The sequence below is a fragment of the Periplaneta americana genome, chromosome 10 (assembly GCF_040183065.1).
Source record: "Periplaneta americana isolate PAMFEO1 chromosome 10, P.americana_PAMFEO1_priV1, whole genome shotgun sequence".
Taxonomy (NCBI): Eukaryota; Metazoa; Arthropoda; class Insecta; order Blattodea; family Blattidae; genus Periplaneta; species Periplaneta americana.
In genome coordinates this window covers 18,663,831-18,676,275 of record NC_091126.1, presented here as the reverse complement: position 1 = coordinate 18,676,275, position 12,445 = coordinate 18,663,831, and the positions used below count along the sequence as shown (strand labels likewise).

Here is a 12,445-nt window from a genome sequence, read left to right as displayed (position 1 = left end):
ATGGCAATGAATAAATATAAGTTTTCTTCATCCGAGATTGTATTAATCCACAAACTGAACACTCATAGACTTGGTCCACTCTGGTTGTGAGCCCCTCATATAGCAATTGATTATTCTTTTTCATATCTCAAGGCTGGTTAAGTTCACTAACTAGTGAACATTGTTACTAGTCAGCAATGTATGCAATGGAGGGGAAAATGAATTGGCCACTCTACCCCATTATCTCTTGGCGTATTCTTGGTTTCACAAGGTTTCAACTATTCTTCGGACTGTTGACTAAAGATATATTCACTGTATTTCCTCGCATAATACCCCCTCTCAAGTAATTCCTCCTCTACTCCAAGATTTTCAGGATATGTTTTTAAGAATTTAATTTTCCCCGCGTAATTCCTTCTTCACAAAAAGAAAAAAAAATGGACATTCCTTTTCCTTTCAAGGTCATGGGTATCCTAAGGTAATTAATTGTCCCCTGTATAATGGAAAATGTCTCAGCTATTCGTTTATAAGACACCTCATACTAAAAAATAAAAATAAAATAATTTACCCTAGTGTGAAAATATGATGATAATGATGATGATGATAATAATAATGTGTAGTAAAATATCAGATTATCTCGCAGCTTAATGTGTTCACCGAATTTTTGTGAAGCATTAATTTTCCACGAAAATAAAGTTAAACGTGTTATGCATTACTTGAGTAGTTTAATATCAAAGACGGACATCTGCCATCTCCATAGTTTTGATCTAGAGGCACTTTTTTTTTTCACAGTGTTCTTTGTAGTATCTTAAAACAATTTATTTTTATAAATGTAGTGTTAGAGTTTGTATATAGTTTCACCATAACTGAAAAAAGCATGAAAAAATGTATGAGAATCCACATTATCTAAATTTCATCTGTAGATCAGATGTCCACCTTCGATATTAAGCTACTCACTTGTCAGATACGTTAGAAATCCATGTTACATTCATAACAGAAAATATATCTTATTTTTTTCATTAAAATAAACAGTCGTGGAACTTAACGGCATGTGTAGTTATTGTCATGCTTTAGGTACCAGTAAATAATTTTTAATATATAATAACCCAGAAGGATTAACAGATTTTTAAGCAAATATAAAATGAAGTGTTGAGTTGGGCGACATTTTTTTCACATTCGTTGCAGCACAAAAAATTAAAATAGAATGAAAATGCAAATCTAGTCTTTCAGGTGAAGCTCCCTGTAAAGCAGATTTGAATAATTTCAAGGGAAAAATTGTTCCGGGGTTGTGTATCGATCCCGGGACCTCTGGTTGAACGTACCAGCACTGTGCCAACTGAGCTACCCAAGCTTCCCAAAGCTGAGACGGTGTCGGGTGGACTTCCCGGGTAGCTCAGTTGGCAGAATGCTGGTACGTTCAACCAGAGGTCCCGGGATCGTTCAGCACTGTGCCAACTGAGCTACCCAAGCTTCCCAAAGCTGAGACGGTGTCGGGTGGACTTCCCGGGTAGCTCAGTTGGCAGAATGCTGGTACGTTCAACCAGAGGTCCCGGGATCGTTACCTGGCCCCGGGAACAATTTTTCCCTTGAAATTATATAAAATGAAAATGTTCAGAGCATTGTGAATATTGACTTGAGTCCAATAAAGACTGCAGGGTGATGGAGTGAGAATGGAATGTCTAAAAAATTTATATTTTAAAAAACTAACTTCTAAAACTGTGTACACGTCACATCCTTTACAAAAGAATACTTGGTCTATAATTTCTCTGATGACAAGGACTTGTCTCCTCCTAGTGCTTGAAACAGTACTTACAGACACACATTGGATAACTTCAATTAATTGTACTTACTGATATTGATTTCTTCCATTGTAATTCTTTTGTTTCAGCGAAATCCAAAAATGGAATTAAATAAAACTGATTTACTTAAACTTCTGAGTTATCTGGAGGGTGAATTACAAGCTCGCGATATTGTCATAGCAACTTTGAAGGTGAGTAAAATGTCATGTATTTTTCTTCATGGTGGCAGTAGGGAAGTTTAAATGTTGATGAAGTATTATAATCACGAAAATGTTCCATTCAATTTGTAGGCAAAATCAATCTTTTAAGGCACAAACTACTATGTGCACCAGCAAGTAACAGCTGTGTATCAGAATTTTAGCCATTACATACGTAAATGACATGAGAAGGACATCTGTTATGTTATTTAATGTTATTTGTTAGTGTTCATCCACCTATTTACTTAGTGTTACACATGTTACTTGTTATGTGTTCTAATCATATTCAGTGGAATGGTTTGTCAGATACTTACTGAAAATGCTACCAACATTGTGTTATTTATTGCGTCCTTTTCTTTTTTAAAGTCTGAAAGAGTGAAGCAACTATTAAACCAAGGTCGTTACAGACCAATATTGTTGAATGATCCACTAGCAGCTCTTCAAAGAGACAGCTTTGCTGCTGCTGAAGCTCGAGTTGATGAGGCAGAAATACGGGCAATTGCAAATCAACAAATGGCTACTTTAGATAATCTAGTAATTCAACAAAGAAGATCACAAATGCGTCTTGCTAGAATTTTGCGTGATGCAGAAGAACGTCATCGGAAGGTATGTTACCATATGCTATTGAACATACATTAATTTCAGAATTTCTCTGACATGGGATTATTGATGTTGAATGTGAATATTCATAAGGGAAAACCTGTCAGATAGGAGTCATGTAAATTTTTGTAATGTTAACTACATTCAATTTTTTTAAATTATGTAGGTTGTTCAAGAACTGGATGAAGAAAAGAGGAAACATGAGCATGACACTGCTCAAGGCGATGATATTACTTACGGATTAGAACGAGAAAGAACACGTTTAAAACAGGTAAGGTTGGTTGTGATGCAAATTTAATGAACCCAATGTTAAAATAAGCTACATGTAAGAGATAATTAATATTTTCATATTTTAACGTAATAAATAATGAAAAATTTAAATTACAGGCATATGGTATGTATGGTATGGTTTATTCTCACTCAAACCTTTGGTCCTGCTGGCCCTTCACATTATAGTATTCGGGCCAGCAGTCCCTTCGATATACTATTTACAACTTGCACAATACTCGATGTTAATGACCGACATCTCTTCAGCATTTAATGTTCACTCACTATGTCTTTCATGATCGTTCACCACACTTCCTATATTTCTGCGTTTATTAAATATTCCTTCTTTCCCTCTACTCCTACCTTCTACTATTTCCTATTCCTAATAACAACGTAACAATTACTTTTTTCTACTCAGTATTTTCACAGACCCAACTTATTTAACATATAGTCTAGTCCTACTTTTAGCTCCTCTACTCTTCCTATATTTACAATACGTCCTACTCATTCCTAATAATTAAATAACTCATCATGACCCTTCTCATACTTAAACACTATTCATCCATATTCAATCCTTCAAACCACTGATACACCATTTCCTTAGATTGTATGCTGGTTTATCCTTGCTGCTCTCCGCCTTATTTCCTCTAACTGCTCTATTTACCTTCTCTTTACTTTCACTTCTTACCCCTAACCCCTCTTTCTTATCCCTATCATCATTCTTATGCACATTAACCTTTCCCAGCTGTTGGCTCACGTTGCCTTCATTTCTTTCGCTGACACCACACACGTCTACATTACCGCTCTTATTCATTTGACACATTACACTCTTGTTGTGACCTTGTGGTGACGTCACTACCGATTTCTTCCATATGTTCATGCCACTTTTCCCCTCTCGACTACTCACGGTCATCCCTCTATCTTCACCTTTCGTCATCCACCGGGCCGGGGTCGTCGTTCTGCCACTGGAATTTGCTGTCCTCGACAAAACTCGGACTTCCGCACTCTCTAGCATGTCAGGTTTCTTGCTCTTCTCGCCTTCGTTCCTCGTACTAAATGAGTTTTCTTTCACTATCGCCATTACTTTATCCTTAAGCATTTTTCTTTTTTCTTCGCTTATATTTTCACCTATTCCAGATTTATTCAGGCTGTCCAAACATAACTCTACGTCGAAAGTCACGCCATTAATTTTTAACTTGTCCTTCACTAGCCTCGCGTAGTGACCGTTTGCCTTTGCCGTTTTCAAAAAAGGCACTAATACTTTCCTCCTGCACCTCACTTCATAATCAAAGTCACTATCGATGCTAATATTAGAGTCCTTTAACTCACTCTTTTTGCTCATTATCATATCCTTTACCATAGAGTTCGCCAATTTGACTAGTATAGGCCAGTTAGCCCCATGTCCCACTCTGTAGACCTTTTTCGCTTGTCCGTTACCAATATCTAATCCCATCCCCTCCCAGCACACAGTCAGTATCACTTCATATGTTTCCCAAGATTGCTCTCTTTCCTGTTCTTCGATCCCGAAAAATACTAAATTATTCTTCCGCTTCTCTTCTTCTAAGTCTTTCACTTTCCTCTTCAACATCATGTTCTCCTCTTGCAATTCTTCTATCTTCTTATTAATTTTAACGATGCTTTCCCTAAGACTTTCCGGATCCATTTTACTCGAAACACTCACTTCACAATTCTTTAAACTTTAGAACGATTTGTTTGTACTATTTTTTCTTCGCTACTTTATACGGCACGCGGTCATTCACATCCAGCTCCACTCGTCGCTCAGTGAGAACTGAATTACAGGCATATATCACAAACCATATTTACAAAATATCATTCAATATAAATACATTTTAAAGCATACAGAAAATGTTCTTGGAAATCATATTGTATTACAGTGTTAACATGTTTTCATTGTCTTCAATGTTCCGAACAATGTGACTACAGAAACCCTCATCCTGTTTTAAAATTTAACTACACCCACATTCTTCTAAGGAATCTAATTAACGAAATTATATACTATTTAAATGGTGGTTCACTTTTATGTGATTTTTATTCATCCTAGAATTCTGTAATGGTTTCAAATTAAGGGAAATTAGAATATGATGTTGGAGTAGATTTTGAAAGAAACAGTGGGGAAAACTGGAGAAAAGTGATGTATATAACAAGTATGTGTGTAAATAATGTGTCATTTCGTTGTGCCAGCTTGCAAGTTCTGAGTATAACATTCTGTGTTCCCACATTTTATAAACAGAAAGCAGTACACCTGAAACATTGTTAAATTACAATATAATTAGGCTTACTTTTAAATGATGTTTTCAGTTGTACCACCAGAATATGACGAGAACACACTCTTCTGTATTCATTGTGGGGAAACAAAGACTTTTAATCGCAAACTAACCTAACCTGATCTCAAGTTAAATTGTGCTGTCGCCTTCATGTTGATAGTACAGAACAGTGCTGTCAGTATTTTTTTCCCCACCAGATATTATTAAAGCAAAATGTTGTTATACGGTAACAAGAGTTGTGGACAAAAACCCTTTCAAGCTAAGTGCACTAGTCCATATAAATTCTTCTACACTATTTCATGGAACAGTTTATTAATATGTATTAAATAGCAGATGGGGTGTAATTACTTCACACATTGTATAAATACACATGCCATCTTCACACCCACAAAAAAATCATGTAACTACAAGGTAAACTTGTGAGATGCAATGTTGCCAATTCGTCAAATAATAAATGAAAACGTATACAAAAGTAACATTTTGAAAATGCACAAATGTAGGTCATGCATGGCATGTTGATGGGGCAAAGGACCAAGGTCTCAGAATTGGTAACATAGTGCCAAAATTGGAATTTCTGGAATCCCTATATTTGAACTTTGTAATGATGTGTACTTGTGCTGGTGAATTATTTTGTACTATTTGGTAGAGTGGTATGTGCAATTTTGTTTAGTTTTGATGTGAAATATTCACTTTTAATTTTCTCTTTTATAAGGAACTTGAATTAGAGAGACAAGCAAAAAAGAAACAAGAAAAGGAACTGAAAAGGGTTTCAGATGTTCTTGAAGAAGAACGGAATAGACAAAAACAAATTGTTCTACTATTACTTGCTGAAAGAAAGAAATTGATAATGAAGTATGTAGAAGAAAGGAAACGTTCCGAGGACCTTGCCCAAATTCTAACAGAAGAGAAGGGAAGAATTGACTCAATGGCTGAAGGACTAGAGGAAGAAAGTAAGAAATCTCTTCAAATGGAAGCTGAACTAGAAAAACAGCTGGCACAGTTCGATACAGAAAGACAGCAACTTAGAGCTGCAGTAGCAAAAGAAGAAAAACGGTAAGCAGAGAATCCCTTAAGTTTCCAAAACAAAAAATTTGTTAAGTTTGTATGGGCCTATGATTCAAATTCCAAAGACAATCTTTTATTTAGGTAATGCTAATTCATTCTGTATGTTCATAAATATGAAACTTCATTAAATGCAGAAGTATGGTTGTTTGGACCTAATGATCTTTGACAATGAAGTTGTCTGCTAACTCTCAACACAGATTCTTTTCACACCATAGAATTCGGCAAAACCAAAATTTTAGTGTTGTGTAAATGCTTGGGCAGACAGTCTTGCTTATGAAAAGTAAAGATTTTTTCCTAAAAAACAAAATCACTGCTCATCTGGTATAATGAATCATTCATAGCAAAGGTATTCCCATGATTTATGTGATGCATTTTCTTTGAAATGTTGCTAGTGGTTAGTAAGATTCTTTTATAATTGGTGTACCTGCTTTGCAAGTTGGTTGGCTATTTCATTTCTAGTGATGTAGCATTGTGCTAGAAACCTTTGGAGAACAGTGGCTTTCTGAAATATTAGAAGTTGTTGACTGATAACACTACATTCTTCAATTTTCTTTTTTCTGGATAGTCTCATTTTCTGTCACTTGAATTACAGCTTTGGAGTCGTTGAAAATTACAGCATTGTTGAAGTTATCCATTTTGTGCAGAAGTTGTGAAAGTACTTTGTATTTGACTGTTTCACCATAAAAGTGTGTCTAATTTCGAGCAGAGTTTTAAAAGAGAAATGTGCCACTGATTGCACCAATCCCACCATAATTTTCTGCTGATCAATCATCTGTTTAAATATGTAGCCAGATATCTGATTGATACAAGGAGACTTCTAATGAACTTATGTCAAAACCTCACCTGAAAGTGCATAAACTGTTAGATCTCCACAACACGTAGACAAATGTAAAAAAAAAAAAAAATTGTCTCTTGTACAAACTGTAAAGGTTTGAAAGTTTACTTGGAATTTTGCTTTAAACAGTGGTGCATACTTTGAGAGAATAATAATTGTGTTGTCATCTTGTGTAAATGCCGACTTTGTCACGTGACATGCGAGATAATGTCTTGAACTCAACATGCTTTGCCAGCTGAGTCAGTACTAGCTACTCAAAATCAGGGGCCATTGATTTTATTCATGCTCTAATTTCCCAGCCTTAGAATAAGTATGAGCAACTAATTTTTTCTATTTGTCTATCTGCTATGGAGATCTAACAATGTGCACTGTTAGAGGAGAGGTTTCGATATCAGCTCATTAACAGTTCCCTTGTTAGTGTAAATTAGTGGTCGTCACCACTTACTGAAATGGGTAAAGTGCATGGAGGGTAAGGAAATATGCTCCGTCGTGTACAAGGGATACAGAGTCAGCAGCCACGAATGCACGCTAGGACAGTGTCTTGTTTGCAGATAAGACACACTAGCCTGAGAGTGCAGTGTTCTGATGACCGCTAGTGTAGATAGTTTCTATTGTAAGTAGACTCACTTCTTGGGGTTTAGTGTCACTTTTTAAATGAACTGTAATGCTCTGGTTTGAAATTGTTATTATATATATAGCTGTTAGTTTTGTGTAGCTATAATTTTCCTGTGATGGGGTAAATATATTTTATTTCTTAATTCTTCGATGTTCTTGGACAAATACTTCTTGCCTTTTGAACCTAGGAAAAAAATTCCCAGCATTTTGTGTTCAGCAGTCTTACAAATTTTTCGGATAACAGTTCCTTACTATTCTGGTTTCATTGTCTTATTTTCTTTTAACATTGTTATGGGATTACTAGGTGTTGATTTGTCAGCTGGTGTGATTGACTCTTTCTATAATGTTGTAAATTTGAGAGATGCTGTAAGAAAGAAATAAAATATATAGTTTTGCATATTATGTTTTCATTTTGTACGTAGTGTAAAAGGTTCTTCATTGACTTCCCTATTTGAACGCAGTGGGATTTTTTTTTTTTTTACAATATAGCTGGATATCGATTGCTTTCTTGGCTAATGTGAAGATTGATATTAAGTTTCATCTACATTTATGTCCATTAGATTCTCTAGACATCACTTACTAAAGACATTTCAGTGCAGATTCAAGATTGTGGGATCCTCCCCCCCTCCCCTCGCGAACATCGTTATTACTATTACAAAGTCATCAACAAAGGCTAACTCAGTTTAAGATACAGTAGAAAAAGGCAAACCATTAATGCAGATATTGTAACTTGATTTAGATCTACAAATGTTATAAATGACAAAAATTGTGTTTGTCTACAATAAAGCGTTTTATGAATATTAAAATCCAACTTAACATGTTTCCTGAAACTTCTATATTTTATATCATTATATATTTTATATAATTAATAATATTTAAGTTAGTTTGCAACACGTGTTATAAACTGATTTCAAATCTGTAAGTGCAACTGCAATGTGTTCCATCATATTCAGTGTATCCTTAATATACATTATTTATATAACTTGTTCATTGTTAGGATAAAATTTTGTGTGCTTTGGAGGTGAAAGGTTATGAGATCCAGGAACTAATACAGATGCACATAAATAATTTTCTTAATTACTTTAACACTGTAACTGAATAATATTATTGGCCTGCAACATTGATGTCTGATGGCAGGCTTGTTCATTTATAAGGATTGACCGAAGGATTGCTGATAAAGCTATTTACTTAGCTTGGTTACAAAAACTTCAGAGAGACATTCTGAATTCTGTAGTATATGATCAGGAGATCAGGACATAGGGCTTTTTCCTTGTTATGAAATTTAATTGGAAAATAGAGTTCATATTTTATGGTCATTTAAAAGTATTGTCAATTGTTGATGTAAAAACATTTACTTTCTTGCTTTTGGTGGTTTTATTCTGTTTGTCCTCAATTTTCTGGAATGTTTTGTGGTTCCATAGGCTTTAGTGTAGGCGTTATTGAATATTCTTGCAATAACCATGTCACATTTGTTATTATTTCTCTAACTTTATGAATGAGAGTTTTTTAGAATTCATATTTTATTTAAAATTAAGAGCTTTCTTCCTCCAGCTGCTCCTTCCCCTTTACCTGTACACATTCTAGCTACATTGTTTTGAAGTTTTAGCTGTGTAAATTTTTTATTAAACTATTAAAATATTAAATAATGCGGACTATGCCTAGGATTAACTTTTTTATGTCTTCATTTATTTTCTTAATCAATAAGCCAGTTTTCTTTCTTGAATTAAATTTACTAACTTGAAACTTTCTGTTATTATTTTTTAAATACTCTTTTCAGTTACTTGCTTGAAATTTTGTGAACACTTACTATTGCCGGAGATGCTTGAAAGAAAAATGTCTTGTGTCCATGACCAGGGTCTTTTATATCTTTTTTTTTATACAGTGTGAAAGATCTAAAGAAACCACTGTAAGATTGGAGTTAGTTGAGTCATAGCTATGAAGGAATATTTTGATGTTGGTTGATTTGTTTTCAATGACTTGACCTGGAGCATTAGTGTCTTCATAAACTATTTCTTGAAATGTGCACTGAAATCACCTATTATGATGATTTTGGGTTCTATTTTTCTTATATTCATATTCAGCAAATTAGGTGAGTTTCATAGGCTGTAAAATTTGTAATGTATCTTATTTAATCATGGGTCACTTTTGCAGATTTTGTGTTATTTTCTTACATTTCTTCGGTAACTTCGTGATGTTGAGATAGTTAGTTTTGTTCTTACTAGTAAACCACTGACTCTTTACTTTGTTTCAGGAACAAGAATTGAGCAGCAGAACTCTTTAAACTGCGGAATGCTAGTATTCTGTTAAGTTAGCTTCTGATATGGAGAATATGAGTTTATTTTAATTTTGACAATTTAGTTCCAGATACACCATCAACATTTTTGTAAGATTAGCCGTGTTGTACATTTTTTCTAATTCCCACAGTAGTCCCTGCTTGTAGAATTGATTGGAGGGTTATTTTGAGTCCAAAATGTATTAGTTTATTTTTATCATTTGGAAACACCCAGGGAACATGCATGGATTGAGAAGTTCCACACATGCTAACAATATTATTTCCCTTAAGGTTTAAGAGTTAATCACTTCATTTCCCAATATGAGATGCAGTGTAGTATTATTTATAAAATCACTTCATAGTAAATTGTTTTTCATTAAATAATAAAATTTACAATCAATTTCATAATTTTGTAAGTAATTGTACTTTATTTCTATCAGTGCCAAAGATCTTGAAGTGGAATTAGAAAAGGCCAAGGCTGAAGCTGAAGCACTCAAGAAGCAACTCGCTGAAGCTCACCAAGTAGCTATGTTTCAAGCTGGAACCGCCAGTGTTAGTCCACCAAGAATGGTTCTGCAACGCCCTGGGGTAGCAGGTACTCCTCCACAACCACCAGCAAAGCCTGCTGTGATTCCTCCACAGACATCGCCTAGGCCAACTCCTGCAGTACAACCACCAAGTAAGAATGGGAGGCAAGCTTTGATTTGTTCCAAATTCTCATCGAAATTAAAAAAAAAAAATAATAATAATTTTGAAGTATGTTGTTGCATGACATACGTGCACTACATACACAGCTTTCCATTTTCGGTATTTCCAGTGACATTTTTTATAATTTTCATAATGAAAAGATGACTATGAGAGATAATAACGCTTTACCTTATATGTATTTTCCTATGCCTTTATCAGTGCATATATGTTAATACTTTTATGATCACATTATCAAAATTGTGAGGAGGATGAAGAATTTAACTATAAACAATGAGTGTGAATTGAAATAATTTTCAGTGTTCAGGTAATAAAAAATGCTTGACCTTTTTTAATGCACAATTAATATCTGCAGTGGGTGGGGATGATTAAAAATTACTGCCATTAAAAAGAAGGTGAATTCTTTCTGATGTGAGTATTTCATTTGTTTGAAGATCTCCTAGTCATAACAAAATTTACATGTTAGCATTATTTGTTAAATATGAAACACGCTTTTTTCTATTTTCTATTTTCTAAAGCTATGTTGAATTTAATATATGTAATACATTTTGTATATTTAATTTTATAATATGATAATTTCTTTAGGTATTTTTATGCTCAAACTAAAATATTATAGTTCATGCATATAAAAGTTACTTTATCTTTATTCCTCAAGAAAATTTTTTCAGTATCTAATTGGTTATTGGGCATGTTCATGACTTCTTTGTGTATCTCTTTCAAGGAGCGTGCTGGGCCTTTGCAGGTTAGTCACATGCTACTCTTCCATTTATATCTGTGTTATTAGACAGTTCAGTTAACAATTATTGAGCATCAAAATGTTGTCACCAGAGAAAACAACCTTTCACAACCTTAATATATTAAAGTAAAAGTATTGTGGTATGAAAGCTTAGTGCAGAGTTTTATTATAAATGTGTTGTTCAATGTACTTAGTCAAAAAAGAAGCTTCACTTTTATGTTTTATTACTTTTATGAGAAAACTATTAAGCGAAGTGATTGTTGCACTGGAGCATCTGACAGGATTATTTGAAAGTAATCATATTTTTTTATTCATCTTTCTGCTTTCTCTGATTTGTGTAAGATTTTAGTTTAACAGTGGAGATGTTCAGAATATATACAAAAATTATTTGAATTAGCGAAAATTTCTTTCCAAAGCATTCCATTGTTGTATAGATGCTTTTAAGACGATATTTCCTAGCAAAGAAAAGAAAAAAGGACAAGTTTAACCAACACCACTGTGACTACTGCTTCCATTGCTACTGCTACTACAATAGTACCTTTACTGCTTACCCAACAGTAAATAAAGTATATTAAACAATCTGCTTGTATCCAGAATGTCAGACAGAAACAAGCATTTTAATTTTGTGTTATTTTAATGTATCAATATGTCTCTCTCCTAAACGGACATTGTGTGGAGGAAACTAATTCATTTTATTAAATACTAAGTATTAATATTGTTTGCTGAAACATAAATTATTTCCCGTATTTTTTTTCCAGTAAGGATGATTCACCTAGATTCCAGTTGCCATTTTGAAATAAGATGAAATGGCACAGTTTTCGAGTGTCAGCTTTGAATTTTTAGGAACACAGTAGACAATTTGCGCATCTGCTGGAAAGAAGCCATGAAAGAGTTATTTTTATATTAATCCATGGATACTGCGAAAACAACATTTCTAAAGGTTACAAGATATATTGGAAATTTACTTCAAATTTATATACAGACAACTAAGGGAAACTTTCTCTGAAAATCTGAAACAGATACTTACTGGCTTTTGCCAGTCCTGCAGAAAAATACTGAATAAACAAAATGTAGAAGAGATTTCAGTTTGGCA

At 34.0% G+C, this 12,445-nt stretch overlaps 1 protein-coding gene across 9 annotated transcripts in view; it reads left to right on the top strand.

Annotated features, from left to right (window-relative positions):
• The window catches only part of LOC138707508 (CTTNBP2 N-terminal-like protein), a 100,653-nt gene that overhangs the window by 18,925 nt on the left and 69,283 nt on the right, over window positions 1-12,445 (top strand). For 8 of the 9 annotated variants that reach the window (XM_069837022.1, XM_069837023.1, XM_069837020.1 and 5 more), the window contains exons 2-7: window positions 1,865-1,966; window positions 2,339-2,578; window positions 2,739-2,843; window positions 5,837-6,177; window positions 10,352-10,590; window positions 11,338-11,358. In XM_069837022.1, coding sequence (XP_069693123.1) covers window positions 1,865-1,966; window positions 2,339-2,578; window positions 2,739-2,843; window positions 5,837-6,177; window positions 10,352-10,590; window positions 11,338-11,358 — 1,048 coding nt within the window. The remainder of the gene's footprint in view (window positions 1-1,864; window positions 1,967-2,338; window positions 2,579-2,738; window positions 2,844-5,836; window positions 6,178-10,351; window positions 10,591-11,337; window positions 11,359-12,445) is intronic. The other variant, XM_069837024.1, reaches the window with a different exon arrangement.